Source organism: Panulirus ornatus, chromosome 27, assembly GCF_036320965.1.
Source record: "Panulirus ornatus isolate Po-2019 chromosome 27, ASM3632096v1, whole genome shotgun sequence".
NCBI lineage: Eukaryota > Metazoa > Arthropoda > Malacostraca > Decapoda > Palinuridae > Panulirus > Panulirus ornatus.
In genome coordinates this window covers 16,886,617-16,914,116 of record NC_092250.1, presented here as the reverse complement: position 1 = coordinate 16,914,116, position 27,500 = coordinate 16,886,617, and the positions used below count along the sequence as shown (strand labels likewise).

The 27,500-nt window shown below is 43.5% G+C and overlaps 2 protein-coding genes across 2 annotated transcripts in view; one reads left to right on the top strand and one right to left on the bottom strand.

Moving 5' to 3' along the window:
• Positions 1 to 27,500, top strand: part of LOC139757611 (uncharacterized) — a 79,630-nt gene that overhangs the window by 10,542 nt on the left and 41,588 nt on the right. The gene's annotated exons all lie outside the window — the stretch shown is intronic.
• On the bottom strand, positions 2,590 to 4,323 carry LOC139757484 (uncharacterized). Its single transcript, XM_071677998.1, has 2 exons — positions 3,263 to 4,323; positions 2,590 to 2,995 (listed from the first exon to the last, which is right to left on the bottom strand). Exons 1-2 carry the CDS (start codon positions 4,041 to 4,043, stop codon positions 2,823 to 2,825), a joined length of 954 nt encoding a protein of 317 aa, XP_071534099.1. The 5' UTR covers positions 4,044 to 4,323; the 3' UTR covers positions 2,590 to 2,822.

The window sequence follows — 27,500 nt, the reverse complement described above, 5'->3', positions numbered from 1 at the left end:
AACGAAAATCGATTGTTTCGTTATGATTTGAGCCCACTTTATACTGCATTACGTAACGTTATTTCAGCAAAAATCTTTCCATTTCCGTGACTGTATTTCATCAAGCAGATATGAATAGAATATCATTGTAATATCACGGAGTCTTAACCGAACTATATAACGGAGTCTTAACCGAACTATATAACGGAGTCTTAACCGAACTATATAACGAAGTCTTAACCGAACTATATAACGAAGTCTTAACCGAAAACTGTTTAAAAAAAAAAAAAAAACGATTAACGTCTCTTGAATGGTTGGAAGGTGAGGTTAGGTCTTTTGTTTTCCTCGTTTATTTTGTCCAGTTTTTTTTTTACAACTGAAATACATCACGTTTCAGGAAAACTATTATTCATTTCTGAGAAGATATTCTCTCAGGCACAGTTAAGATAAAATATACTTATGATGTCACCAATTTTTTTTTTCAAACCTTATCAATGACCTTTGACCTTCCACGACCCAGTTTTTAAACGCTTGGGCAAACAACCACCCACCTTCCATTTTCAGTTCTGTTCAAAAAACCAATGTCCTGTTTCCTCTTTTTTTTTTCTTTTTTTATTTTTACAGACTTATTGATCATGTTTCTTATTCGTCAAGCATTTCATAGTCTCGCTCTGTCTCCTGGTTATATGCCTTACTCGGTGAATTCGCAAGAAACTGTGAGAATTTCTGAGAGAGAGAGAGAGAGAGAGAGAATAACTTGTCATACCAAAACACACACAACTTTTATCAACGAGTACATCCACCTCGTTTCGTCCCATTCCTTTTCTATCAATCTGCAATTAGAATATGGAAATTGGACTAATTGACCTTTTTTCCCCACTGTTAACTCGATTCCTCGACATTTTCGTTCGTCTTTGCTTCTGGAGACGAAGGAGTTCACTTAGTTTGAAAAGAAAAAGAAGAAGAAAGAAACTGACATGAAACAACCTGCTTTCAATGTTCGTGTGTGTTACTCCGAAGGTTTTTAATTGAGTTAGAGCTGGTTTGAAGCAAGTGAAGCTGGATTTAAGCGAGTTCAGCTGGTGTTGTGCGAGTTAAGCTTCGTTTCAGCGAGCTAAGCAGGGTTTAAGCGAGATAAGCTTCGTTTAAGCGAGTTATGCTGAGTTTAAGCGGGGATGAAGCGATATAAGTTTCGTCTAAGCGAGTTATGCTGAGTTTAAGCGAGTTAAGCAGGGTTTAAGCGAGATAAGCTTTATTTAAGTGAGTTAAGCAGGGATTAAGCGAGTTAAGCTTCGTCTAGGCGAGTTATGCTGAGTTTAAGCGAGTTAAGCAGGGTTTAAGCGAGATAAGCTTTATTTAAGTGAGTTAAGCAGGGATTAAGCGAGTTAAGCTTCGTCTGGGCGAGTTATGCTGAGTTTAAGCGAGTTAAGCAGGGATTAAGCGAGTTAAGCAGGAATTAAGCGAGTTATGCTGGTTTTGAGCGAGTTAAGCTGATCTCTAGCTACCCAAAGGTCGGCGAGACGACAAAAAAGATTCCTCGTCTTGTATTCCAATGTTCAGTGGGTTGCGCACGGACCTAACGCGGGTTAGGGACTGGGTTCGAATCCCCCTCGCCCATAAGAGTAATAAGGAACTAGGATATTAAAAGGATGTATTGAGTAATATGCTAGGATATCATGAGGAATATTGTAGGGTATCACAGGGAAGTATAGACTGATATTGTAGCCTATAAGGAATTTAGAGCAATATTATATACTTTATTTCATAAATGTTGTTCGTGGAAATAATATGACTGGAATTATATATGGATCAGTTATATCCACGTGCGTATATATATATATATATATATATATATATATATATATATATATATATATATATATATATATATATATATATATATTCCTATGAGTCCACGGGGAAAATGAAACACGAAAAGTTCCCAAGTGCACTTTCGTGTAATAATCACATCATCAGGGGAGACACACACACACACACACACACACACACACACACACACACACACATATATATATATATATATATATATATATATATATATATATATATATATATATATATATATATATAATTCACATATTTATATGTGTTTTATAATTACCCCAGGACCTCTTTTTTAAGAAAGACTCCTGGTGTTAAGGAGGAATTCATTCTAAAGGCTCCTGTAGCCGAAGGCAACGCTACTTTCCGTAACAGGGAAGTGTGGACTCCTTTGAAGTGAGGGGTCCTTTGGCAAGACCCCTTTACTCTCAATGATACACCATCGGCAAAGGTGATATTATATATATATATATATATATATATATATATATATATATATATATATATATATATATATATATATTGGTGTGTGTGTGTGAGAGTGAGTGTGTGTGTGTGTGTGTGTGTGTGTGTGTGTGTGTGTGTGTGTGTGTGTTTTATCAATTCATTTACCTCTATACAATCATATGTATAGTACATATCTTTTCCTGTACTTCTCTTTGGAACGTTTCCCGGTTAGTGGGTTACAGTCCTTCCGTTACAGAAGAACTGAACTACGTCAGCTCGTTCACTCATGTGTTACAAAACTGAAAAAAGAAATAGAGTCAACATTTCAGGTTGCGATTGAAGGAACGTCTTTCACCAGCATTTCTTGGATATGACCTGACCCTCAAGGAGTAGATCAGCCTTCGAGGTCAACCTCGATTGATCCCTGACTGCATAGGTACACTCCTCCCACAGGGCTGCAGAATACAGCACGGGAGTACGAGGTTCTCGCCCTTCTGGATATCACAAACATCGCATTTTCTTGCCTCTCCCGACGCAGCGGGAGTGGGTCGACCTCACGCCCCGCCGCGACCCGTGGCATCTTGACCTCGCGTGACCTTGAACAGTACCCAGCGTTTGGCTGACCCCGTGACCACCCGATATAAACCCAGGACGCTCCTAGGACCTTCCTCTCCCCCTAGGCTGGGCCCCAGCGGCTGGACTTCTCCTTCATCACCTCCTACACAGACTGTCGGGAAAATTGAATTAAACCATTTCAGATGACGAGTACTTAAAACTCGTCCCTCTATCATCATTATATATATGTACACATATCTGTCTATATACATTCGTCTTATCTACATTAGCTTATCGACATCTGCCTATATACGCCTGCCAGTCCGTATAACTTAGATAGATCGATAGATAGAGAGAAGGGTAGATATTTTACATCAACACTGACAGGTACAGAGGCAGGCGTAGGAGGAAGAGGGTATAGCATTTCGCTGATACTCACCACGGCAGCGTTTGCGACAGACGCAGCAGCACAAAATGACGGCGACGGTGGCGAGGAGCAGTACGACGCCCACGCCCACGCCCACCACGACCCACAGCCCTGACCTGCAGACGGTGTCTCTCGTGGTCACCCACTGGGACGATCCTTTGGCCGACACCTCGACGAACATGATCCAGTTAATGTGCCACCAGTACTTCGTCGTATAGAGAGAGGGAGCGCCCTCCACCCACACTCGAAGTCCCCAGTTGTCCGGACCACTCCGGTCGTTGCGAAGGGCTTCGACGGTGAGGTTGTACCAGCGGCAGGCGTCCGTCAGGCTCAGGTCCCTCGCAGACAAGACCTGGGTGTGAGACCCCTCCGTCAGGTCGCTGAACTTACTGCTGACGGAGGACAGGAGATTACTGACCCCCTCCCGGACCTTCTCCAAGGGCCCGCTGAAGAGCCAGTTCTTGACCCCGTCCCACAGGTGTTCTGGGAGGGTATCGACGTCCTCGGGCATGGCACTGAGCTTCGCAAGGCCCAAGGTTACGTTCAGGGAGTCGAACCCTTGCCCGGGTCTGACGAACAAGGTCACGCTCCCGTCGCCCGTCGAGCTCTTCACCAGCGTGTAGGAGGAGTCCGTGCCTATAGTCAGATCCGGTTCGCATCCAGGGGATCCCCAAGCCTGACGTCGCTCCTCGGGGCAATTTCCCGCCGCTGCTGAAGAAGGCGCTGACGAAGTCTCCCTCACGCACCGAGCCAGGAGGCAGACGAGAGCCACGGTGTACCAGTGAGTCGCCATTGGTCCCCCAGGGGGAAAATGGCACGGCGCTCTGGCGTGAGTCTATGCAAACACGGCGGAGCGGAGAATGAAAAAAAAAAAAAAAGGTTGTTCCTCCCCTTCTAACAGAGAAACACCCTCCCCCTTCAAGAGCCGGGCCGTCCACCCAACCACTCGAGGACAATATCCTGTCCCTTTGGCCAAGGCGCGACACTCCAGCAGCAGGCGCAACAACACACTCCGTCAGGAGACACACAAGGGTTTTGCTTCGAAGCTCTAGCAGGCAGGGGCAATGCCGGTCATGGGGCTCGTACGGAGAGTTTTATATCACCTTTCCGGTTGATATGGGATAAACACGGTGACGTAATATCCGGCCTGGTGTCTGTGTGTGTGTGTGTGTGTATGTCGGTGTGTGTGTGTGTGTGTGTCGGTGTGTATAGGGTCCCCCTGACACTGATGGGGGGGGGGGGGGGGGGTTTCCCTAACGCCCCTGGATAGATCTAGAATTCCTCGTTCATGACGTCAAGGGAGGGCGTTTAAAGTCCCCCCCTTTTTTTTTTCTTCTTCGTGTGTACAGTCGTGGTCCAGGCTCTTGCAATCACAAGACACATCTCCCACTGGTTTTCGTACGTGGCGTACAGCCCTGGGGGAATCCACACACTTGGAAATGTCCCCCCGGTTTCTTTTTTTATGTATTTACCCAAATCATGAGAGATTAAAGTGACCTAACCTGGCCAGTGGGGAGGGGGGAGGGGGGGGGACTTGGTGGCCACCTACCCCCGTGGTAATGGGGGGGGTTGGGGGAGGAGGGGGTTGGGGAAATCAATGTAATTACATCACATGTAAATGGTATCATAATTATATTGTTCTTGTCTTTCGTTTTCATATCATTCCACAGATTGTATCGTCTTTCGCAATTGCCTTATCTATTTCACTGTATTCTCTCTCTTTTTTTCTTTTCATTCTTTTTCCTTCTTTCTTTCTTTCTCTTTTTTTTTTTTGCTTTCACTCTTCCTCGTTCTCCCTCTATGTACAGTTTCTACACAGATACCAGGATGACACAGAACTACAAAGGTCATGTGTGCCAGACTAATTCTTTTCAATCTCATACACTGGGACAGCCAAGGTATGTAAACACACCCACGCAAGAACACAAACAAATAAATACCCTTACATGCAAATATATAAATACATTTTTGTATATATACTCTCTCCCTCGTTGTTTATATGTATTGATATATATATATATATATATATATATATATATATATATATATATATATATATATATATATATATATATATAGCTATCTCATATCTACCTACCAATCATCTATCCACATATCTAATCTACCTATGTACCTACCAATCTATCTGTTAACCTATCTACCTACGTACCTATCTATCGATCTATCTACCCCATTCTCCACCCCCCCCTATTCATTACCTCACTCATCCGCACACCCCTTCCCCAGCAGGACCCGTGACGTCACTGACTAGGAAAGGGGGGGAGGGGGGGATAGAAAACCCTAGCATCATGTGCTAGTCGACGTGGGATGGGGGCGGGGGGGGGGGGGATGTCGGGGAATGGGGTAAGGGGGGGTGGGTGATGGGGAAAGGGGGGGGGGGGTTTCCGCTCAAACCCCTCCCCCCTCCCTTAGTTTCTGGAACTCCATTTCATAATGTGGCTTTTCCATGGCATATTATCTCAAGCTTCTGCTCAATATATATATATATATATATATATATATATATATATATATATATATTCTCTCCAGTTACTGGAACTTTACGTGACATCTCCTGTGGAGTGCCAGATATTAATATATTCAGTATAACAATACTGTCGAATCACCCGTGGGCCAAAGATTATTATCAACTTTGAAAGAAAGAAAGAAAGAAAGAAGAGAAAGAAAGAAAGAGAGAGAGAGAGAACAGAAAAAACCGATGTCATACCACGCAAAAACCACATAAAGTATTATATACATATACAGTTATGCATGCAAATGCGTGTATATATATATATATATATATATATATATAAGACAATTTGTATGCAAATCAATCTAAAACCATATCATATTACTCTGGTATTATTGCTCCTGATTTGGGCAAATTGTCTTACCCTTTTTTCCCTTTTCCTTTTCTCGTATGCAATCGTTACCCTGATGAGAACTGATCAGCTAGAGATATGCAAATTTAGCACACTGGGCCATTTTATTCTTCTCTTGTCTTTATACACAGAGACATCGTTGTCATCAACATTACTGAAGCGACGGAGGAAGACGTCACAGACAAGTGTAACAGACTCTTTAATTGATCCATTATCAGCTTGAATTAATTAGGGTCTAATTAACGATTCCATTTGTTTCCTCCTAAATTGTCCTGTTTTTTCTCTCTCTCTTCGGTCACTAATGGCTGTGAAATACAGAGTCATTTGCCTCCGGAATCCGAGGTTATTCTGGGAGATGGGATTGTCCATTGACCTGACCGACATTCCCTTGGGATCATCATTGGGCTGTGATGGTGGTGGATTAAGGAGGGGTGGGGTGAGTGATTAGAGTTCACGTATGGAAGTGGAAGGACTGTGGAAGGTGTGGAGAGGAGGTAAAAGAGTGGAGGAATAGCAAGGGTAGGCAACAGAAGGGGTTTGGAAAGTAGGGGGGGGGTATCTTAAGGGGAAGGAGATTAAATGGGTAATGGGGAATATTTAGGGTTATGTCGCTAAAGGGGGCGTGAAGTGCGTTGAATGGGTTTGAATAAGTGTGTGTGTGTGTGTGTGTGTGTGTGTGTGTGTGTGTGTGTGTGTGTGTGTGAGAGAGAGAGAGAGAGAGAGAGAGAGAGAGAGAGAGAGAGAGAGAGAGAGAGAGTTGTCGAATGAGCTAAGGGAGGTCCCATAAGGCGGGGTTAACATTATGTACACCCCACTACGCTCATGGTCGATTCTCCTCCTTCATCAGTTAGTAGGGAACATCCTAATTAATTAACCCCCTCGTTCGATTGAAGGGCACTTCGCCCAACCTAACCTAACCTAACCTAACCTAACCTAACCTAACCCATGAAGCTATTCTAATCCACACCTACTTCAGTTAGAGCACAGTTTGATGAACCTCATATTCGATGGAAGGTGCTTCAAATTACACCCTCACCCCCCCCCCCCCCCCACGCCACCCACCTCCTCTTTAATTTAGGGAACTTCATTCAACCACTCCCCTCCAATTCGGGTCGTGTGGTGCTCTCTCTCTAACCAAAAACCCCTTGCGTTAATCAGGTCACATACCCTCCTGCAGAACACGGCGCAAGGATCAGCGAGGAGGAAAGGGGAGGGAGGGAGGGGGGGGAGGAGGAGGGGGGATCCAGTGGGAGGAAAGCGCCTGGCCACCATCCACCCCCTCCCCCCTTTTTTTTTTACCCCTCCCCCCCCCACCGGCCGCCGAGTGTGCAAAACTGATTGCTCTATTAATTTGGAGTGTAGACGGTGTGCTGCGTTAGGTGCTGCGGTGAACTCTCTCTCTCTCTCTCTCTCTCTCTCTCTCTCTCTCTCTCTCTCTCTCTCTCTCTCTCTTGACACGTGGCCTACCCCCCCTCCCCCCCTCCCCTCCAATCCTTAACCCCCAGCTGGCCCCTCCCCAGAGGCCAATCCCAGTCCCCCCTAGCGCCCCCCAGAGGCCCGTTCGCCCATGTGGTAAAACTCGTCAATTTCCGACGAGAGGAGTGCATGAATTTTAACAAGGCTTGCATGCATCAAGCTCACGTGCCTGTAAAGTTAATAGGCCCCCGGTTCTTACACACACACACACACACACACACACACACACACACACACACAACACATTGAGATGATAAATAATAAACTAGGTGTGTTCAGAACATCCAATACCACTAGTTTCGGACACACACTGAGGACTTCCTCAATATCCTCTACAAATAAATCGACTGCTCCACCCTAAACCACGCCCCACCTGGCCGGTCAGCCGCCCTTTCCAAAAGCAAACGGAACAAAACCACGAGCCAAACAAAACATAACACCCTGAACAAACACCGGTTTGTTTGGCAGCCACAAACATTCAGCTGCTGAACAACGAAATAGAAAAAAAAAAAAAATGTATATTTTCCGATGAAATCTGAACTCAAAACATGCTGGCCACGCGAGTCTTTGCCGTAGCAAACTGGAACTTTCCCCACCCCTTCCCATACGAACCACCAATAGACACCAGACCGCTTCTAAGCGTAAATCAAACGGCTCGACGCTCCTCCCCCCTCCCCCTCACACACACACACACACACACACACACACATAAATTAGCCGTCTCTCAAACTCTCCAGCCCCGTCAGACATACCATGACCAAATCACAGTCACATGAAGCAGTGTGCTCAGCAACCACCAAAGACAACAACATCCCTTTAACCCAAGTCTCTATGTTTACTTCATCTGAAACTACACTCCCTAGACATGTACGGGTCACACTTTTTACTTGTCATTCTGGACACCATCCATCTCTATAATCTCCATAACCTTACAAATATTGAATCAAACTTGCCTTACGAATTCTCATGCCCAAGGTGCAACATATACAAAGAACGGGAGATTCTTAATTTGTGACTGAAGTGTTTGGTAAAAATGGAATATGCAGATGACCTGGACTGTGACACGTGTTGTTTCGAATAATGCAAGGGGTCACAGAGAGACGGGTTACAGCAATGATCTAAATATGGAAGAGGATTTGGTGTGCTCGATTGGTCACACACACACACACACACACACACACACACACACACACACACACACACACACACACACACACACACACACCAACCATTCCCATCATTAATCACGGGAGAGTGAGGACCTGTTTTCCATTTTCATTATTTCCATTTCCCAATTTTCATACCATACCATTTCTTTCTTTTTGCATTTTCCAGTCTATTCAACTGTTATCTATCTATCTATCTATCTATCTGTCTACAAATCATCTGTTCAGTCTACCCATTGCCTCTAGCTAAAAAGTGCGTAAGTTATAAACGAATAAAGGGAAAATGCAGGAATGGGAAATGTAAAAAAAAAGACAATGTATCCTCTCTCTCTCTCACTCACGCCACACACACACACACACACACACACACACACACACACACACACACACACACACATATTACTATTATTATTATTATTATTATTATTATTATTATTATTATTATTGTTGTTATTATTAACGGAGAGACACAAGGATCAGGGTTCGATTCTCATCATGTCTCGTCCTTCAGTGATTTCTCAACCGACCCAAGGGTTCGATTCCCATCATGATAATACACTGAAGAGTCACCTTCGCACCATGTCACACACTAGAACTAGTCATTAACGACCCTGTAACTGTTGTGTTATACACTGCAGTCATTCCATAACGACCCTATCCCAATTATGTTACAGGCTGTAGTCATTCACTAACGACCCTATCTAAATTAGGTTACAGACTGTGGTCATTCATTAACGACCCAATCCCAATTAGGTTACAGACTGTAGTCATTCATTAACGACCCTATCCCAATTAGGTTACAGGCTGTAGTCATTCACTAACGACCCTATCTAAATTAGGTTACAGACTGTGGTCATTCATTAACGACCCAATCCCAATTAGGTTACAGACTGTAGTCATTCATTAACGACCCTATCCCAATTAGGTTACAGACTGTAGTCATTCATTAACGACCCCCGACCCTTCGTTACCCAGAACGACTGGGTACGAGGACAGTGCCACGACCCTGGATACGACCACAGACCAGTGCCAGACGACCCACTGCCAAAGGGAAGAGGCCAACCGAAGCTCTTGGCTTGACACCAGGTCGTGCCTCTCTCTCTCTCTCTCTCTCTCTCTCTCTCTCTCTCTCTCTCTCTCTCTCTCTCTCTCTCTCTCTCTCTCTCTCTCAACGCCTCAGCCAAGTGGGTCACCGTCATGCCAAGATTTCTATTTCCATTCCGTTGCAGCTCTCTGTCGTGGAGAGTATTCCAGAAAAAGCATGATCAGCCCGCACACACACACAATAAAAAAGGGGGGGAAGGAATGATTGAAGGAAGGAATGATTGAAGGAAGGAATGAATGAAGGGACTCAGTTTCTCAAGTCTTTTGTTTTGAGCTCTGCTTTGGTCTGTGTGTGTGTGTGTGTGTGTGTGTGTGTGTGTGTGTGTGTGTGTGTGTGTGTGTGTGTCTGTTATTACTAGTTTTAGTTACCTAACTGTACTATAAGGGGGCAAGGGGGAGTTTTGTACTAGCGTTCCCCGTCTTGTAACCTTATATATATATATATATATATATATATATATATATATATATATATATATATATATATTCATATATATATTCCTATGAGTCCACGGGGAAAAGGAAACTCGATAAGTTCCCAAGTGCACTTTCGTGTAATAATCACATCATCAGGGGAGACACAAGAGAGAAATATAAGTCAGTTGATATATATATATATATATATATATATATATATATATATATATATATATATATATATATATATATATATATATATATATATATATGGACGATATGAGGCAAGCAACAACGGGCAGGGATGACGTGTGACAAAGGAGAGAGAGAGAGAGAGAGAGAGAGAGAGAGAGAGAGAGAGAGAGAGAGAGAGAGAGAGAGAGGAGAAAAAACTCATTTCACGCCAGGATACCCGGGTGTGTGTGGGGGTGTGGGGGAGGTTCGTCAGCGTCCTACAGCTCTGAGGACTCTCGTTATATCCTTCAATGAACACGTTAATGTGACCCTCCTAGAGGACTCCTCACCTACTCACTACCAACACCAACGCCTCCGACACCTTTGTGTGTGTGTGTGTGTGTGTGTGAGTGTCTGGGGCTCCGGTCACGGAGACCCGGTCTTTGTTCAGGATCCGGTCACGGATACCCGGTCTTTGTTCTGGATCTGGTCACGGAGACCCGGTCTTTGTTCAGGATCCGGTCACGGATACCCGGTCTTTGTTCTGGATCCGGTCACGGATACCCGGTCTTTGTTTAGGATCCGGTCACGGATACCCGGTCTTCGTTCAGGATCCGGTCACGGATACCCGGTCCTTGTTCAGGATCCGGTCACGGAGACCCGGTCCTTGTTCAGGATCCGGTCACGGAGACCCGGTCTTTGTTCAGGATCCGGTCACGGAGACCCGGTCTTTGTTCAGGATCCGGTCACGGATACCCGGTCTTTGTTCAGGATCCGGTCACGGATACCGGGTCCTTGTTCAGGACCCGGTCACGGAGAACAGTCCTTGTTCAGGATCCGGTCCCGGACAGGAGTACTTGATGAGGCTCCGGTCATGGAAACCAGACCATTTTAAGTCTCCGGTAAGGGACACCGTTGCTTCTCGAGGCTCCGGTCACGGACATTAGGCCACTTAAAGGCTCCGGTCACGGACGCCAGTACTCCGCTAATCAAAACCCTAATATACAAAGACAGTAATGAGAAATACTCGTATTTTTCTAATCTTCACCTTTAGCAACACCATCATCTCTTAAGAAATTAACATATTTAGAAATTAGAAATACCAGAGCAGTAAGAAAACGTGTGTGTGTGTGTGTGTGTGTGTGTGTGAAATCCCTCCCATTCAACATGCAAAGGCTCTTCCGTGCCGGCGCTTGAGGGGGAAGTTAATTAGATGGAAGAGCAACTGGAATGAAGAAGAGGGAAGAGAATGGGGGAAGGAAGAATATATATATATATATATATATATATATATATATATATATATATATATATATATATATATATATATTCCCTGGGGATAGGGGAGAAAGAATACTTCCCACGTATTCCCTGCGTGTCGTAGAAGGCGACTAAAAGGGAAGGGAGCGGGGGGCTGGAAATCCTCCCCTCTCGTGTTTTTTTTTTTTTTTTTTTTTTTTTAATTTTCCAAAAGAAGGAACAGAGAAGAGGGCCAGGTGAGGATATTCCCTCAAAGGCCCAGTCCTCTGTTCTTAACGCTACCTCGCTATCGCGGGAAATGGCGAATAGTATGAAAAAAAAAAATATATATATATATATATATATATATATATATATATATATATATATATATATATTTCATGTGTGGCGGGGTGGCGACGAGAATAGATGAAGGCAGCAAGTATGAATACGTACATGTTTTTATATGTATGTCTATGTCTGTGTATGTACGTATACGTTAAAATGTATAGGTATGTATATTTGCGTGTGTGGACGTGTATGTATATATATGTGTATGTGGGTGGGTTGGGCCATTCTTTCGTCTGTTTCCTCGCGCTCCCTCGCTAACGCGGGAGACAGCGACAAAGTATAATAAACAAATAAATATATTTTTCCCCCTACTTTGAACGACCGAGGCTAACATGGCTGCACTTCGCGGGTTTTTATATCATCCTCTCATCATTCGCCTGTGTCCTTTCGTGCCTCTCCCTCCCTATAGCGAAGGAAGAGGACCAAAGGAGGAAGAGGAGGAGAGAGAATCTCTCTCTCTCTCTCTCTCTCTCTCTCTCTCTCTCTCTCTCTCTCTCTCTCTCTCTCTCCTTCCTAAATGGTATATGTTCTTCTCTCCTTTTTTTTCTTTTCTTTTCGACAAGTAACATCCCAAATTTTCCTATACCCACCGCGAGTCTTTGATGTTCGCTTCACACGCGTTGTGGATATGTGCTACATCTCTCTCTCTCTCTCTCTCTCTCTCTCTCTCTCTCTCTCTCTCTCTCTCTCTCTCTCTCTCTCTCTATCTATCTATCTATCTATCTATCTCTCTCTCACACACACACACACACACACACACACACACACACACACACACTTCTCTTATCTTATCTTGTCCCCACCTCTCCTTTGCATTCGAACTGTTTATCTTTATCTCCGCCCCGCTGGATCCCAGGCTCGAACCGACGCCCCTTTGTGCTCCCCGATGTCGTCTCCTCCCCCCCACCCCACCCCCCCTAGTCAAGGCCTTAGAAGACCCTTCCACTCGAGTCATGTCGCTGCTCTTCCCCCTCAGTCAAGGCCTTAGAAGACCCTCCATTCGAGTCATGTCGCTGCTCTTCCCCCCCTCAATCAAGGCCTCAGAAGACCCTCCACTCGAGTCATGTCGCTGCTTCTTCCCCTCAGTCAAGGTCTCAGACGACCCTCCACTCGAGTCATGTCGCTGCTCTTCCCCCTTCACTCAAGGCCTTAGAAGACCCTTCATTCGAGTCGCTTCTTCCCCCTCAGTCAAGGCCTCAGACGACCCTCCACTCGAGTCATGTCGCTGCTCTTCCCCCTTCACTCAAGGCCTTAGAAGACCCTTCATTCGAGTCGCTTCTTCCCCCTCAGTCAAGGCCTCAGACGACCCTCCACTCGAGTCATGTCGCTGCTTCTCCCCCCTCAGTCAAGGCCTCAGACGACCCTCCACTCGATGTCTTGACCTCATGGGGCTCTTACTCCATCTAGGACCCCCCATGCGTCTGTCACTGTGTTTGTAGGTGACGTCCTGGGTGTGTGTCGTACAGGCGGGACAAAAGAGGACCCTGGTCTCCTTCCCTTATCCTCCAGCTTATCTGTGCTTTGAAACCACCCCTCCCCCTCCCCTCTCCCATTCCCCATCCCCCCATCCCCTCCTCACCCACTCCTCCATTGCTCCTGTTTGACCCTGGTCCACGGGAGGCTGAATGGCCGTCATGGAGTTGTCGGTGAGAGATAAGGCGGAGGGGGGGGGCATTTGCACTGGGGTTATGGGTCATCCGCATCTGGGTTAGCACAGCTGTCGGTATGAATAGAATGCTCATATATATATATATATATATATATATATATATATATATATATATATATATATATATATATATATATATATATATATATACAGATAGATAGATATCATCTACTCTCCTGCTGTCATGTATAATGTACCCAAACTAGGGACCCCTGTCTACGACCAATCTCCGCATCATGCCTTGGTTCAGACTACTGATACCACGTCGCGCGCGCTCCCCATATACCACTTCGGTCCATTTTACTGTATCCCATGCACGCCTCCAGCACTACAGAATGTTCAGTCCCTGACAGCTATCTCTACAGATCACTACTCTTTCTTCATTTCCCACACAAATTCCTTCCAAGCAAACACTTTGGCCGCACTTCCTCCAACAGCCCTGAAGCCAAATGTGTTGATCCTCAAACCCATGTTTTGAACATGCCACCCCCTTCTCAATCACTCCTCTACCTTTGTAATTTCGAACACAGACATTCTGCCGATTCTCAGGCAACTCACCATCAGCCATAAATGCCATGAAAAACCTAACCAAACCAAAAATTTCGTTCGCTTTTTTTTTTTTGGAAACTCAACTGTAAGTGCATCCACTCCACCCGTTTTGCCAGACTTCATATTCCGCAAGGCTTTAAACACCCCCGCTCTTTTCACCAAGGCTCCGTCCCTCGCATACCATCTCGTTCCAACACCCATCCCTCAGCCACCTTGTCCTGTCATCTCACACATTCAACAATCCTTCAAAATACTCATTCCGTCTCTTTTCCACATCTTTGCTTGCTTCTCTCACCGTCACTCCCGTGTGTCCACTTGTTCTTCACCTTTTCATCTTCCACAACTTTTTTTTCTCGTTCTCCCCGAATTTCGCCGATCATTTCACATCTCATCTACCCTTTAGCTTCTTTTCCAGTTTCCGGTCAAGCCTTGCGCCGTTTTCTCTAAATGCCTCCCAGTCACACGCAGTCCTTCCCTGCAGATGCCGTCAACGCACCTCTCTTTTTCTTTCACGTGTAGATTTACTTCCTCATCCCACCAGTCACAAACCTTATTCATATGCCCATATGTCACCTCCTGCTTACCATACACCTCACCTGTGGCACTGTTTAATGTATATATATATATATATATATATATATATATATATATATATATATATATATATATATATATATATCCTTTACAAAATTTGCATAAATATACATTACCATATGCATCACTGCATTTAATAAGGTCCCTGGGGAAATCTGTTTGCTGGGAATACGCCACTATTTTTGCATATTAATGTTTAACCTTAATTTTATTGTCTGCAATTAACAACTGTGACCTGATCATGCTAATGAACCTAATTAGCCAACAGGGAGATTGTAACCCTTGCTTCATCATCATCCCCCAACCCACCCACATAGAGTCTGTCTATATCCTGAAGCGTTTCAGGCACGCGTCCCCTCCTGAAATCACTTGCAGCATTTTGGTGTACACAGGCAGCCGTGTTGGGCCGTATCGAGCTAACAAGGCACAGTGCGTAGAGTTCTGATCACCTTCCTCCACGGGTAATGAAGAGTGGTGTTTACAGTCAAGGCTGAGTGGTGATGGAAATGCTAGTCTGGAATTCCTGGACTCTCGGGGATTAACTGGAAGCCACACACCGGAGAGGGGTAGGTAGGTTTTAATGATAATTCCTGTTTTGAAGTGGGTCTTCCAGCTTCACCGTTTTCCATGATAGGTCGCATTTCATTTGCATATACATATATGTTTTTTTTTTTCCCCCCTCGTATGCTTATGTTTTATTTTATGTTTTTTGGATGTTCATGTATCATTTAAAATATTCTTGTCTATATTTGTCAATGTTTATTTACGGTTTTTTGATACATGAATTATGTATCTCTCTATTTTGGTAACGTATTTTGGCTTTGAACTAACACATTTCTTTTTTTTGTTTTCCTCTGTGTTTCAGTATTTTATGTATTCTTTTGGTTTTTGAAATGATTATTGTTTCACCTTTTGTAATGTGTCTGTCTGTCTGTATGACTGACTTCTTCAAAGCATGTGTGTGTGATTATCCGTTTTTTTTATAAATGTCTTTTTCGTGTGCTGATTTCCCCCTTTTGATATTTTTTCATGTCTTGCTTTCGTTTCTAACTACTTTTCCGAGAACTCTGTGCTCTAATAATCATTCATATTTCTATTTAATAGCTTTTCTGTCCTTTTTCATTTTTGATGTCATTTGTGTCTGTTCCTTTTAACACTTTTCGATAGTCTTATGTAATTTTTTTTTCAAATCATCGTTTTTAAATGTCATTTTTAAATTATCGTTTTTAAATGTCATTTTTAAATTATTGTTTTTAAATGTCATTTTTAAATTATCGTTTTTAAATGTCATTTTTAAATTATCGTTTTTAAATGTCATTTTTAAATTATTGTTTTTAAATGTCATTTTTAAATTATCGTTTTTAAATGTCATTTTTAAATTATCGTTTTTAAATGTCATTTTTAAATTATCGTTTTTAAATGTCATTTTTAAATTATCGTTTTTAAATGTCATTTCTAAATTATCGTTTTTAAATGTCATTTTTAAATTATCGTTTTTAAATGTCACTTTTAAATTATCGTTTTTAAATGTCATTTTTTAAATGCCTCTTTTTGAGTTTGTTTCCCAACGTTTTCTGTCCTGCATTTGTTCGTTTATCACTGCTTCTGGTACTGTGGTTTCTTTGTTATTATTGTTATTATTATTATCATTATTATTAATATTATTATTATTATTATTATTATTATTATTATTATTATTATTATTATTGTTGTTGTTGTTGTTGTTGCTGTTATTATTATTGTTATTATTGTTATTATTATTATTATTATTATCATTATTATTATTATTATTATTATTATTATTATTATTATTATTATTATTATTATTATTATTATTATTATTATTGGTGTAATACTTTACCTTCTGTTTCCCATTTATTGTCTGTTAGGCCTCTTGCCCCTTTCTGTTTCTTCTATTCTCTTCTAACCTACATATTCATTGATTTTTTCTTTGTTATCCCCACGTTTTCTTTACTTAACTCTTCCATTTTCTCACCTGTTTTCTTTTTCTTGTATCATCCGTCCCCCAACTAATCCTACTTCCAACTTTAACTCGAGGATTCCAATCTCTGATTTTTCAGATTGCCTCTTTCTCAACCTTTCGTAATTCTTTTAAGAGTGAGTTCCGATGATATTGTTTCTGAAAACTGAGGTTTGTTTGTGCGGAAGTAGCGTCTTGGGCAAAAAAAAACAGTGCCTTGTGATATGGTGAGTTGATGTGTGTGTGTCATGACTGAAATGTTGAGGGCGTAGAGAATGGAGAGGAGAAAGTGTAACACGTACTATCCTGGGGAGTGTTAGGTTTGAAAGGTTGAGAGTGTAGAGAATGGAGAGGAGAAAGTGTAACACGTACTATCCTGCGGAGTGTTAGGTTTACAAGGAGTTGCAAGGTATCCTTCCACTCCACTACCACACCCATCTAAGCTGCCCCCCCACCACACTCTTCTTCCTCCTCCTCCTCCTCCTTCGCTTGACCTTAGGTCACCACCAGTCGCTGGAGGACTTGACCTCATTGGCCATAAGGGGAGGGAGGGGGAGAAAGAGGAGGGTCGGGTTGGGTCACACAAGACACAAAGGGTTGGGGGGGGGGGGAATGTGTTGACGTCACTCTGTACGCGTCATCATTTCATGACCTGGTTTCTTCTCCTGGTCGTCTTTATCACCTCAAGTGCTTTGTTTCTCACTAGCTCCGTCTTGAATTACGATCGTGTGGACCTAACTTGTATAACTGTCTGGCTCCGCTCTGTGTGTGTGGTGTTTGTGTGTGTACGTGTGTACGTGTGTTTGTGTGTGTACGTGTATGTGTGTGTGTGTGTGTGTGTGTGTGTGTGTGTGTGTGTGTGTGGTGTGTGTGTGTGTGAGTGTGTGTGTGTGTGTGTGTGTGTGTGTGTGTGTGTGTGTGTGTGTGTGTGTGTGTCTTGTGTTGTTTGAACCACTGTTCAAGGAAACAGGCGAAAGAATGGCCCAACCCACCCACATACACATGTATATGCATACATAAACGCCCACACACGCCCATATACATACCAATACATTTTAACGTATACATACAGAGACATATACATATACATGTACATATTCATACTTGCCTGCCTTTTATCCAGCCGACACACTTGTGCTGGACCAGGGTTTAAAACTCCCACTTGGAGTAGCTCTTTACATCCTCATCATAGTCAACAAGGATATAGCAGGGACGGGGCCCGGCCAGGGTCTCGTGGGGAAGGTGGGGGATGGTGGTCTCGCTCGACGGGGGCCGGCCAGGGTCTCGTGGGTGTGGGTGTGTGGTCTCGCTCGCGTCTCTCGGTACTACACCAGTCCCCATCTCCCCCCCCCACCCCCCACCCCTCCACCCTTTTCCCACCCCACATCAAGAATGTAGAATGGTCAAGAGACGGGGGGGCGGGGGGGGGGGGGGGGCGGGTAGGGGCGCCCCCACGAATGTAGAACCCCCTTCCCATGCGGTACAAAGGGGTTGAATAGCACAGTGAGAGTACGACTGGTAGGGAATGGTGTTAGGTGGGGGGGGGTTATGGGTAACATTCGTGGGGGTTTAGGGGGCATGGGAGGTTTAGATGAACCTTAGAGGTTGAATGAGCTGAGGTTAGAATTTAAAGGCTATGATTAAGGCATGTGTGGAAAGGTAAATACTGAGGTTGTGGGTTGTGGCGAGTGGTGAGGTTGCAGGGTGAGGTTATTACAAGAGGTTGTGGGTTGTGGAGAATGGTCAGGTTGCAGAGGGGGGGAGGGGGGGAGGATATACTACGAGAGGCTGGAAGACCAGGGGGTTGTTGACCTAAGGGGGTTGAGGTGAGGTGGGGGGTAGTTGTGGTGGTGAGGGAAGGCCGAGGGGTTGTGGGGGGTTGGGGGGTGTGTGGGGGGGCGGCAACAACAACAACAGAGCCTGGCCTCGTAAGGTGGAGGGCCAGCTCCCAAGGGTAGATGTGTTGTGAGGAGTCGCTTACGCTTGTGAAAACACGTTTTATGCCGACGCTACAACAGCTGTGTGTGTGTGTGTGTGTGTGTGTGTGTGTGTGTGTGTGTGTGTGTGCGTCTGTGTGTGTGTGTGTGTGTGTGTGTGTGCCTGGGTGGGTGTGTGTGTGTTTGTCTATCGGTCGGTCTGTCTGGCTGGCGATGAGAGAACTGACAAAACACGAAAACATAAACATAAAAATTAAATCATTGTTCAGGACACACCCAGCTACCTAGGTCAACTCCCCCCCCCCTCTTCGCCACCTGACCTGACCTGACCTAACCTGACCCCACCTTAATCACTCTCTCCCTTACAACTTGTCACGCGGCCAAGACACACAGCAGACAGCGCTTGGCCGATACAGGTTGGTGCTGGACGGCGGGAGGCAAGTGTGATGTTGGGGTCTGAATTAACTTGGTTAAGTACGTGTTGAAGATAACTGTAGGAACTCCTACTGAATTGTGTGCGATTTCACCTTCATATTGTCGTCACGAACAAGTGTGATCATCATTATACTTATACATATATATATATAGATATATATATTCCTATGAGTCCACGGGGAAAATGAAACACGAAAAGTTCCCAAGTGCATTTTCGTGTAATAATCACATCATCAGGGAAGACACAAGAGAGAAATATAACAGTCAGTTGATACACACACACACACACACACATATATATATATATATATATATATATATATATATATATATATCCCTAGGGATAGGGGAGAAAGAATACTTCCCACGTATTCCCTGCGTGTCGTAGAAGGCGACTAAAAGGGGAGGGAGCGGGGGGCTGGAAATCCTCCCCTCTCACTTTTTTTTTTTTAATTTTCCAAAAGAGGGAACAGAGAAGGGGCCCAGGTGAGGATATTCCCTCAATGGCCCAGTCCTCTGTTCTCAACGCTACCTCGCTAATGCGGGAAATGGCGAATAGTATGAAAGAAAGAAAGATATATATTGAAACCGTAACATACGGAAGTACACGATGACTTTGAAAATAAGTTAGATGGATGGATAGATAGATAGATAGATAGATAGAGAAAGAGAGAGAGAGAGAGAGAGAGAGAGAGAGAGAGAGAGAGAGAGAGAGAGAGACTACCGCTGGTAGATTCCGCTGAGGCCGACTCTAAATATTTATAGGTTAATTTCCCCAAGTCAATGAGATCTTTATTTACATATATACATATATATATATATACATATATGCGTATATGAGAGATGAAACCTTTTTCCTATGTGTCGAAAATGCAAATCTTGGTAACTCATTCTTTCATCATGTAATTACTTACAACTGAACACTGATGTTTACATAAGGATATGTCAGTTTATGTTCTTGGTTCATTTGTGTCTTATTAACATATATATATATATATATATATATATATATATATATATATATATATATATATATATATCTCAGGATCCCCTTATATTAGAATAATAATAATAATAATGATAATAGTAATATTAATACATAAAAACTAAGGTTTTAAAACTAATACACTATTAAGAAACAAGATGATATACAAACGGGGAATAAAAATATTGATAATTGATAACAAAAATCAGTTTATATACATAAATGAAACATGGGTAGAAATGTACATAGACTTCCTTAGACATCTGTACAAACCCAAGATCATTTTAATCTCCCCCACCACCCCTTTACTCATATATATATATATATATATATATATATATATATATATATATATATATATATATATATATGTATACAGCCTAGCGGTAGCTTTCCCCCCTGTTACACAGGGGTCCTGGGTTCGATCCTGGCTGCTGGAGATTTGTATGTTTTATGAAGGTGCGCGTTCCTATGCACTTTGTTCGTATACATGTATATATATATATATATATATATGGCATGTGAAGCGTACGGGATAAACCACTGAGAGTTTTGTGGGGCCTGGATGTGGAAAGGGAGCTGTGGTTTCGGTGCATTATTACATGACAGCTAGAGACTGAGTGTGAACGAATGCGGCCTTTGTTGTCTTTTTCTAGCGTTACCTCGCGCGCGTGCGGGGGAAGGGGGTTGTCATTTCATGTATGGCGGGGTGGCGACGAGAATGGATGAAGGCAGCAAGTATGAATATGTACATGTGTATATGTCTGTGTATGTATGTATAAAAATGTATACGATGAAATGTACAGGCATGTATATGTGCGTGTGTAGGCGTTTATGTATATACATGTGTATGTGGGTGAGTTGGGCCATTCTTTCGTCTGTTTCCTTGCGCTACCTCGCTAACGCGGGAGACAGCGACAAAGTATAATAAACGATAAATAAATGAATAAATATATAAACTTTATATGATAGTTATAAACGAAATGGGTGACATGTTTCCTCATTCATTATCAATAACCAAGTTATTCACGAACTCATGTATAAATCCATTCATTATTCCTATCATTAATCAGTATCCTCTTTAATCCAGTGTATCAAAATTATTCCCTCTTTAATCCAGTGTATCAAAATTATTCCCTCTTTATTCCAGTGTATCAAAATTATTCCCTCTTTAATCCAGTGTATCAAAAATATTCCCTCTTTATTCCAGTGTATCAAAATTATTCCCTCTTTAATCCAGTGTATCAAAATTATTCCCTCTTTAATCCAGTGTATCAAAATTATTCCCTCTTTATTCCAGTGTATCAAAATTATTCCCTCTTTAATCCAGTGTATCAAAATTATTCCCTCTTTAATCCAGTGTATCAAAATTATTCCCTCTTTATTCCAGTGTATCAAAATTATTCCCTCTTTATTCAAGTGTATCAAAATTATTCCCTCTTTATTCCAGTGTATCAAAATTATTCCCTCTTTATTCAAGTGTATCAAAATTATTCCCTCTTTATTCCAGTGTATCAAAATTATTCCCTCATCACACACACACCCACATATGCCATCAAAATGGAAAAGCTTTTCATACATAGTTCAAACTGCTTTTCATCACAGACTATTAAAACATTAATGATCTTGAATTGTCTAACAATGGTACCTAAACAGGTAAATGGTCTTCGTTAGACTTCAATATAATCAGAGGGGAAAAACAATGAATTCTAAAATGTGTCATGTGTTGGTAAAGGATATATATATATATATATATATATATATATATATATATATATATATATATATATATATATATTGTATAGAAGACTCGTGCCTTACCTGTCGCATTAAAGTTCACACAATTATGAGGGATGTCGAAACTGGATTTGAAATTCGGACTTTTATGTAAATTGGACGTTTGTGGGAACAGGATTTTAGAAGAAATAACGTACATGCATATGCAAATGACTGAAAGACAGAATGGACACGAGAGAGAGAGAGAGAGAGAGAGAGAGAGAGAGAGAGAGAGAGAGAGAGAGAGAGAGAGAGAGAATCGTAAAGACATATAGTGAATAGGGAGAGAGAGAGAGAGAGAGAGAGAGAGAGAGAGAGAGAGAGAGAGAGAGAGAGAGAGAGAGAGAAAGAAATAACCCTAATTACCCACACACATTCCCCCCCCCCCCCTCTTTGCTCCCCACATGGCCGGAACCAGTAATGATTAATTAGTTTAATTACTTCTGGAAAATACAGGAAAATATTCATGGCTCTCTCTCTCTCTCTCTCTCTCTCTCTCTCTCTCTCTCTCTCTCTCTCTCTCTCTCTCTCTCCCTTCCAAGAAGAGAAAATAATGACTGAACTTTCTTCCACATAGTTATCTCCATATATATATATATATATATATATATATATATATATATATATTTATCATATCAGCAGGACCTCAACCCGTAATGGTTCCTGCCACTTCACTGCTTTCAGTTACACTCAGGGCGTAACCACGCAGCAGGCTCAGTCCGGTAACACCAGCCCTCGAGCCGATGGCTTCACATCCCCCCCCCCTTCCTAGTCTGAAAGACCAAATAATCCCGTTTCATTCATTTCATTTTCTCTAACCGCCGTCGTAAACCGCTAACCCACATTGGAGAATATTAAATCAAAATTCTTGAAGGTTATTACTTTAGCCTGCCAATCACAGCGCGCGAGGAGGACCGAACGCCTTTTAAACCAATCAGAGTGTGGGAGAGAAAACACCCCCCTCAGCATCTAAGTCAACCAATCACAGCCGAGGAGAGTACCGACACTCGGCCAATCACGTTAATGATGCCAGCTTTGCCAGTCACCCCAGGGTCGAGGACCCTCTTAAGGCTCCGTTCCTTTAAACTCTTTAAACATGGAAGAAATTGAATTATACTTGAAAGCGGACGTGATAAAGCTTAAAGGCACGACTGTGGTCGAAGTGTATGCGTTCGTGTAATGGTTCGTTCCTCCTGCAGGACGAACGGCAACGTTCCTTCTCATATATGAAGGGGGTCACACGACAACCCGTCTGGCAACAGTGTTTATGATAATAATAATAATAATAATAATAATAATAATAATAATAATAATGATAATATGAAATGAAATGTGTAATGGAAGTGATTATATATATATATATTTTTTTTTTTTTTTATACTTTGTCGCTGTCTCCCGCGTTTATTTATTTATTTATTTATTTATTTATTTATTAATTTATTTATTATATAAGATTATATAAGGTTTAAACCGCATGTCTACTTTCCCTGTGAATCATCGCCCGACTATATATATATATATATATATATATATATATATATATATATATATATATATATATATATATATTACACAGCTCTTAAGTTATTTACCAGTGTGTGAATAATCATCAGTGGTTGATTCCACTTGAGTAAAACTGGTCTATAGGACAGAGAGGGGGTTTTCTAAGTGGGGTTGTGTACTGAATGCTTAGATGAAGGCCTGGAAGTTTCTAGAAAGAGTAGCTGGTTGGAAATGGTGGGGGAAACTGAAGAAAATGCTCTAGAAAGAGGCATTTGGTCTCTAGAGCGAGGCCTCCTATAGGGGTGGGCACTGCCTTGCTTCGATGGGCGTTCCCGTCCTTCTGAGTGAGGTGCCCCAAGGTTGAATCTCTCTTAAGTGTTGCTGGGAAAGCTGGAGGCAGAGCAATATGGCCGGCAAGCACGTAGCGCAAACTCCACACAGGAACTCCCCCAAGACTCGCTTTGATAAGGAGGCAGGGAAGGATGCTAAGGGAGGGGTGGGAAGGATGCTAAGGAGTGGGTGGGAAGGATACTAAGGGGTGTGAAGGATACAAAGGAGTGGGAAGGATACTAAGGAGTGGGTGGGAAGGATACTAAGGGGTGTGAAGGATACTAAGGAGTGGGTGGGAAGGATACTAAGGGGTGGGAAGGATACGAAGGAGTGGGAAGGATACTAAGGAGTGGGTGGGAAGGATACTAAGGGGTGTGAAGGATACTAAGGAGTGGGTGGGAAGGATACTAAGGGGTGGGAAGGATACGAAGGAGTGGGAAGGATGCTAAGGAGTGGGTGGGAAGGATACTAAGGGGTGTGAAGGATACTAAGGAGTGGGTGGGAAGGATACTAAGGGGTGGGAAGGATACGAAGGAGTGGGAAGGATACTAAGGAGTGGGTGGGAAGGATACTAAGGGGTGTGAAGGATACTAAGGAGTGGGTGGGAAGGATACTAAGGAGTGGGTGGGAAGGATACTAAGGAGTGGGTGGGAAGGATACTAAGGGGTGTGAAGGATACTAAGGAGTGGGTGTGAAGGATACTAAGGAGTGGGAAGGATACTAAGGAGTGGGTGGGAAGGATACTAAGGGGTGTGAAGGATACTAAGGAGTGGGTGGGAAGGATACTAAGGAGTGGGTGGGAAGGATACTAAGGAGTGGGTGGGAAGGATACTAAGGGGTGTGAAGGATACTAAGGAGTGGGTGGGAAGGATACTAAGGTGAGGAAAGGAATCTAAGGACTGAGGGAGAGACGGGGAGGACACATGGGCTGAGAAACGCACTCATGACCCAGGCTACACTGCAGTAGCACAACCAGCAGCAGCACACAAATAAAAACAAAAACAACAACAACAACAACAACAGGAGTAGTAGCGATAAACCTAAGACGGAAGCACAAAAAGAGTCTCTCTCTCTCTCTCTCTCTCTCTCTCTCTCTCTCTCTCTCTCTCTCTCTCCACCATAGAAAAATAGCACTATTCTCCCCCCCCTTTCCTCCTCCTCCTCCTCCCATCTCCTAGTCGAACGCCTCGCCCCTCCCTCCCCCTCTCTCTCTCTCCTCCCCCGACCTTGGTGAGAGAGAGAGAGAGAGAGAGAGAGAGAGAGAGAGAGAGAGAGAGAGAGAAGACGCCCATCTGGGGAGGTCGAGGCTTCGACTTTCTCTTTTTCACGTCGGGTTATACTGCGGGGGTCAAAGGTCGAGTGCTAATCAGATACAGAGATGACACCGAGCTTGTATACATATATATATATATATATACATATATATATATATATATATATATATATATATATATATATATATATATAGTGTATACATGCATGCACTGGGTTGCTGAAGCGGGAGAATATTGCATCACGTATCGTGCATTCCAGCTCAGTGGTCGTGAGTGAGTGACAAGACGTGTGACGGAGAGGAAAAGTGAGTTAGCGAAGGTCTTAAGACATGCACGTGGCGCGAGAGAAGATGAGAGCAAGTGAGTGTAGTAAAGATATCGCTTTAAAATAGGGTTACGGAAGATGTGAGGAGGAGGAGGAGGACGTGGTGGTGAGTGAGTGAGTGAGTGTTGGGAAAGAGATCGTGTTTACGGTATGGAACATTGAGAGGAAGACATGAGTGAGGTGAGTGAAGAGAAATGCATGAGTGAAGTGAGTGAAGAGAAATACATGAGTGAAGTGAGTGTTTACGGCATGGAACATTGAGAGGAAGACATGAGTGAAGTGAGTGAAGAGAAATAGATGAGTGAAGTGGGTGAGAAATGCATGAGTGAAGTGAGTGAGAAATGCATGAGTGAAGTGAGTGAAGAGAAATACATGAGTGAAATGAGTGAAGAGAAATAGGTGAGTGAGGTGAGTGAGAAATCCATGAGTGAAGTGAGTGAAGAGAAATACATGAGTGAAGTGAGTGAAGAGAAATACATGAGTGAAGTGAGTGAAGAGAAATACGTGAGTGAAGTGAGTGAGAAATGCATGAGTGAAGTGAGTGAAGAGAAATACATGAGTGAAGTGAGTGAAGAGAAATACGTGAGTGAAGTGAGTGAGAAATCCATGAGTGAAGTGAGTGAATAGAAACAAATCAGAGACAACTCATAAAAAAGACAATCAATTTTCTGTTTTTCGTTAGTCAAACGAAGAATAAAAAAACGGGGTAGAGTACCACCCGCTCGTGGCAAAAGTAGTCGCTCAATAGACGTACTAAATTGGCTCACAGGGGTACCACGCGATGATATTACCGGGGTCCACGAATGAGGGAGGGTAGTACCGGGGGTCCACGGATGAGGGAGGTAGTACCGGGGGGCCACGGATGAGGGAGGGTAGTACCGGGGTCCACGGATGAGGGAGGGTAGTACCGGGGGTCCACGGTTGAGGGAGGGTAGTACCGGGGGTCCACGGATGAGGGAGGGTAGTACCGGGGGGCCACGGATGAGGGAGGGTAGTACCGGGGGTCCACGGATGAGGGAGGGTAGTACCGGAGGTCCACGGATGAAGGAGGGTAGTACCGGGGGTCCACGGATGAGGAGGGTAGTACCGGGGGTCCACGAATGAGGGAGGGTAGTACCGGGGTCCACGGATGAGGGAGGGTAGTACCGGGGTCCACGGATGAGGGAGGGTAGTACCGGGGGGCCACGGATGAGGGAGGGTAGTACCGGGGGTCCACGGATGAGGGAGGGTAGTACCGGGGGTCCACGGATGAGGGAGGGTAGTACCGGAGGTCCACGGATGAGGGAGGGTAGTACCGGGGGTCCACGGATGAGGGAGGGTAGTACCGGGGGTCCACGGATGAGGGAGGGTAGTACCGGGGGCCACGGATGAGGGAGGGTAGTACCGGGGGTCCTAGGATCAACTCGCTGGTGAGGAAGAACCCATCACGCCACATAGATGACATTAAGGCTGGCCCAATATACCTCCCACCCTTTCCGTCAACATCGCCCTTCACCCTCACTCCTCTTTCACTCCCTCTCTCTCTCCCTCTCCCCTATTTATCACCCTTTAAGGCTCCCTTCCTACCCGTTTCCCTTTGTAAGCCCTTCAAAAAATATACCTTCTTGCTCCTTTCCCCATTTGCCTTAATGTCTCCTACCTCACGACCCTTCCCTAAAGTCCACGTGCGTTTGTTTACCCGGTCCATGTGCCTTTGTTTACGTTCTTTCCTAATCAGCTGACGTCAGCTGACGTCATATGAGAATCGGCTGCGTCTTAGCCATTCGTTTACAAAGACATTTCCCTATTAGTAAGATTCCTTCAGAGATGAAGAGTTCTCGTTATTTCATTTGCCATTTTTTTTTTTTTTTCGCTGTGTTCCTCACAAAAGCTGGGTTTATGCTTATTTTCTGTAGGTTTCTGTGTCACATTTGTTACCGTGTGGCAGTCTGTAGCATACTGTTGCACAGACTGATTCTATGTGTACCAGATCACCGACATGAGCTGCGGTTTCCACTGATCTTAAGGTTTCTAAATGACTTTATTTTGAAACCCCATTTCTCTAGTGGAGCGTACCTCCGTTTCACATTTCAGCTGATAG

Excerpts from the sequence above, each read along its gene's own strand:
- LOC139757484 (XM_071677998.1), bottom strand. The coding sequence starts at position 4,043 with ATGGCGACTCACTGGTACACCGTGGCTCTCGTCTGCCTCCTGGCTCGG. Across the intron at positions 2,996-3,262 it reads CTGTCGCAAACGCTGCCGTG|TCTGTGTAGGAGGTGATGAA; the intron begins GTGAGTATCAGC and ends TTTTCCCGACAG.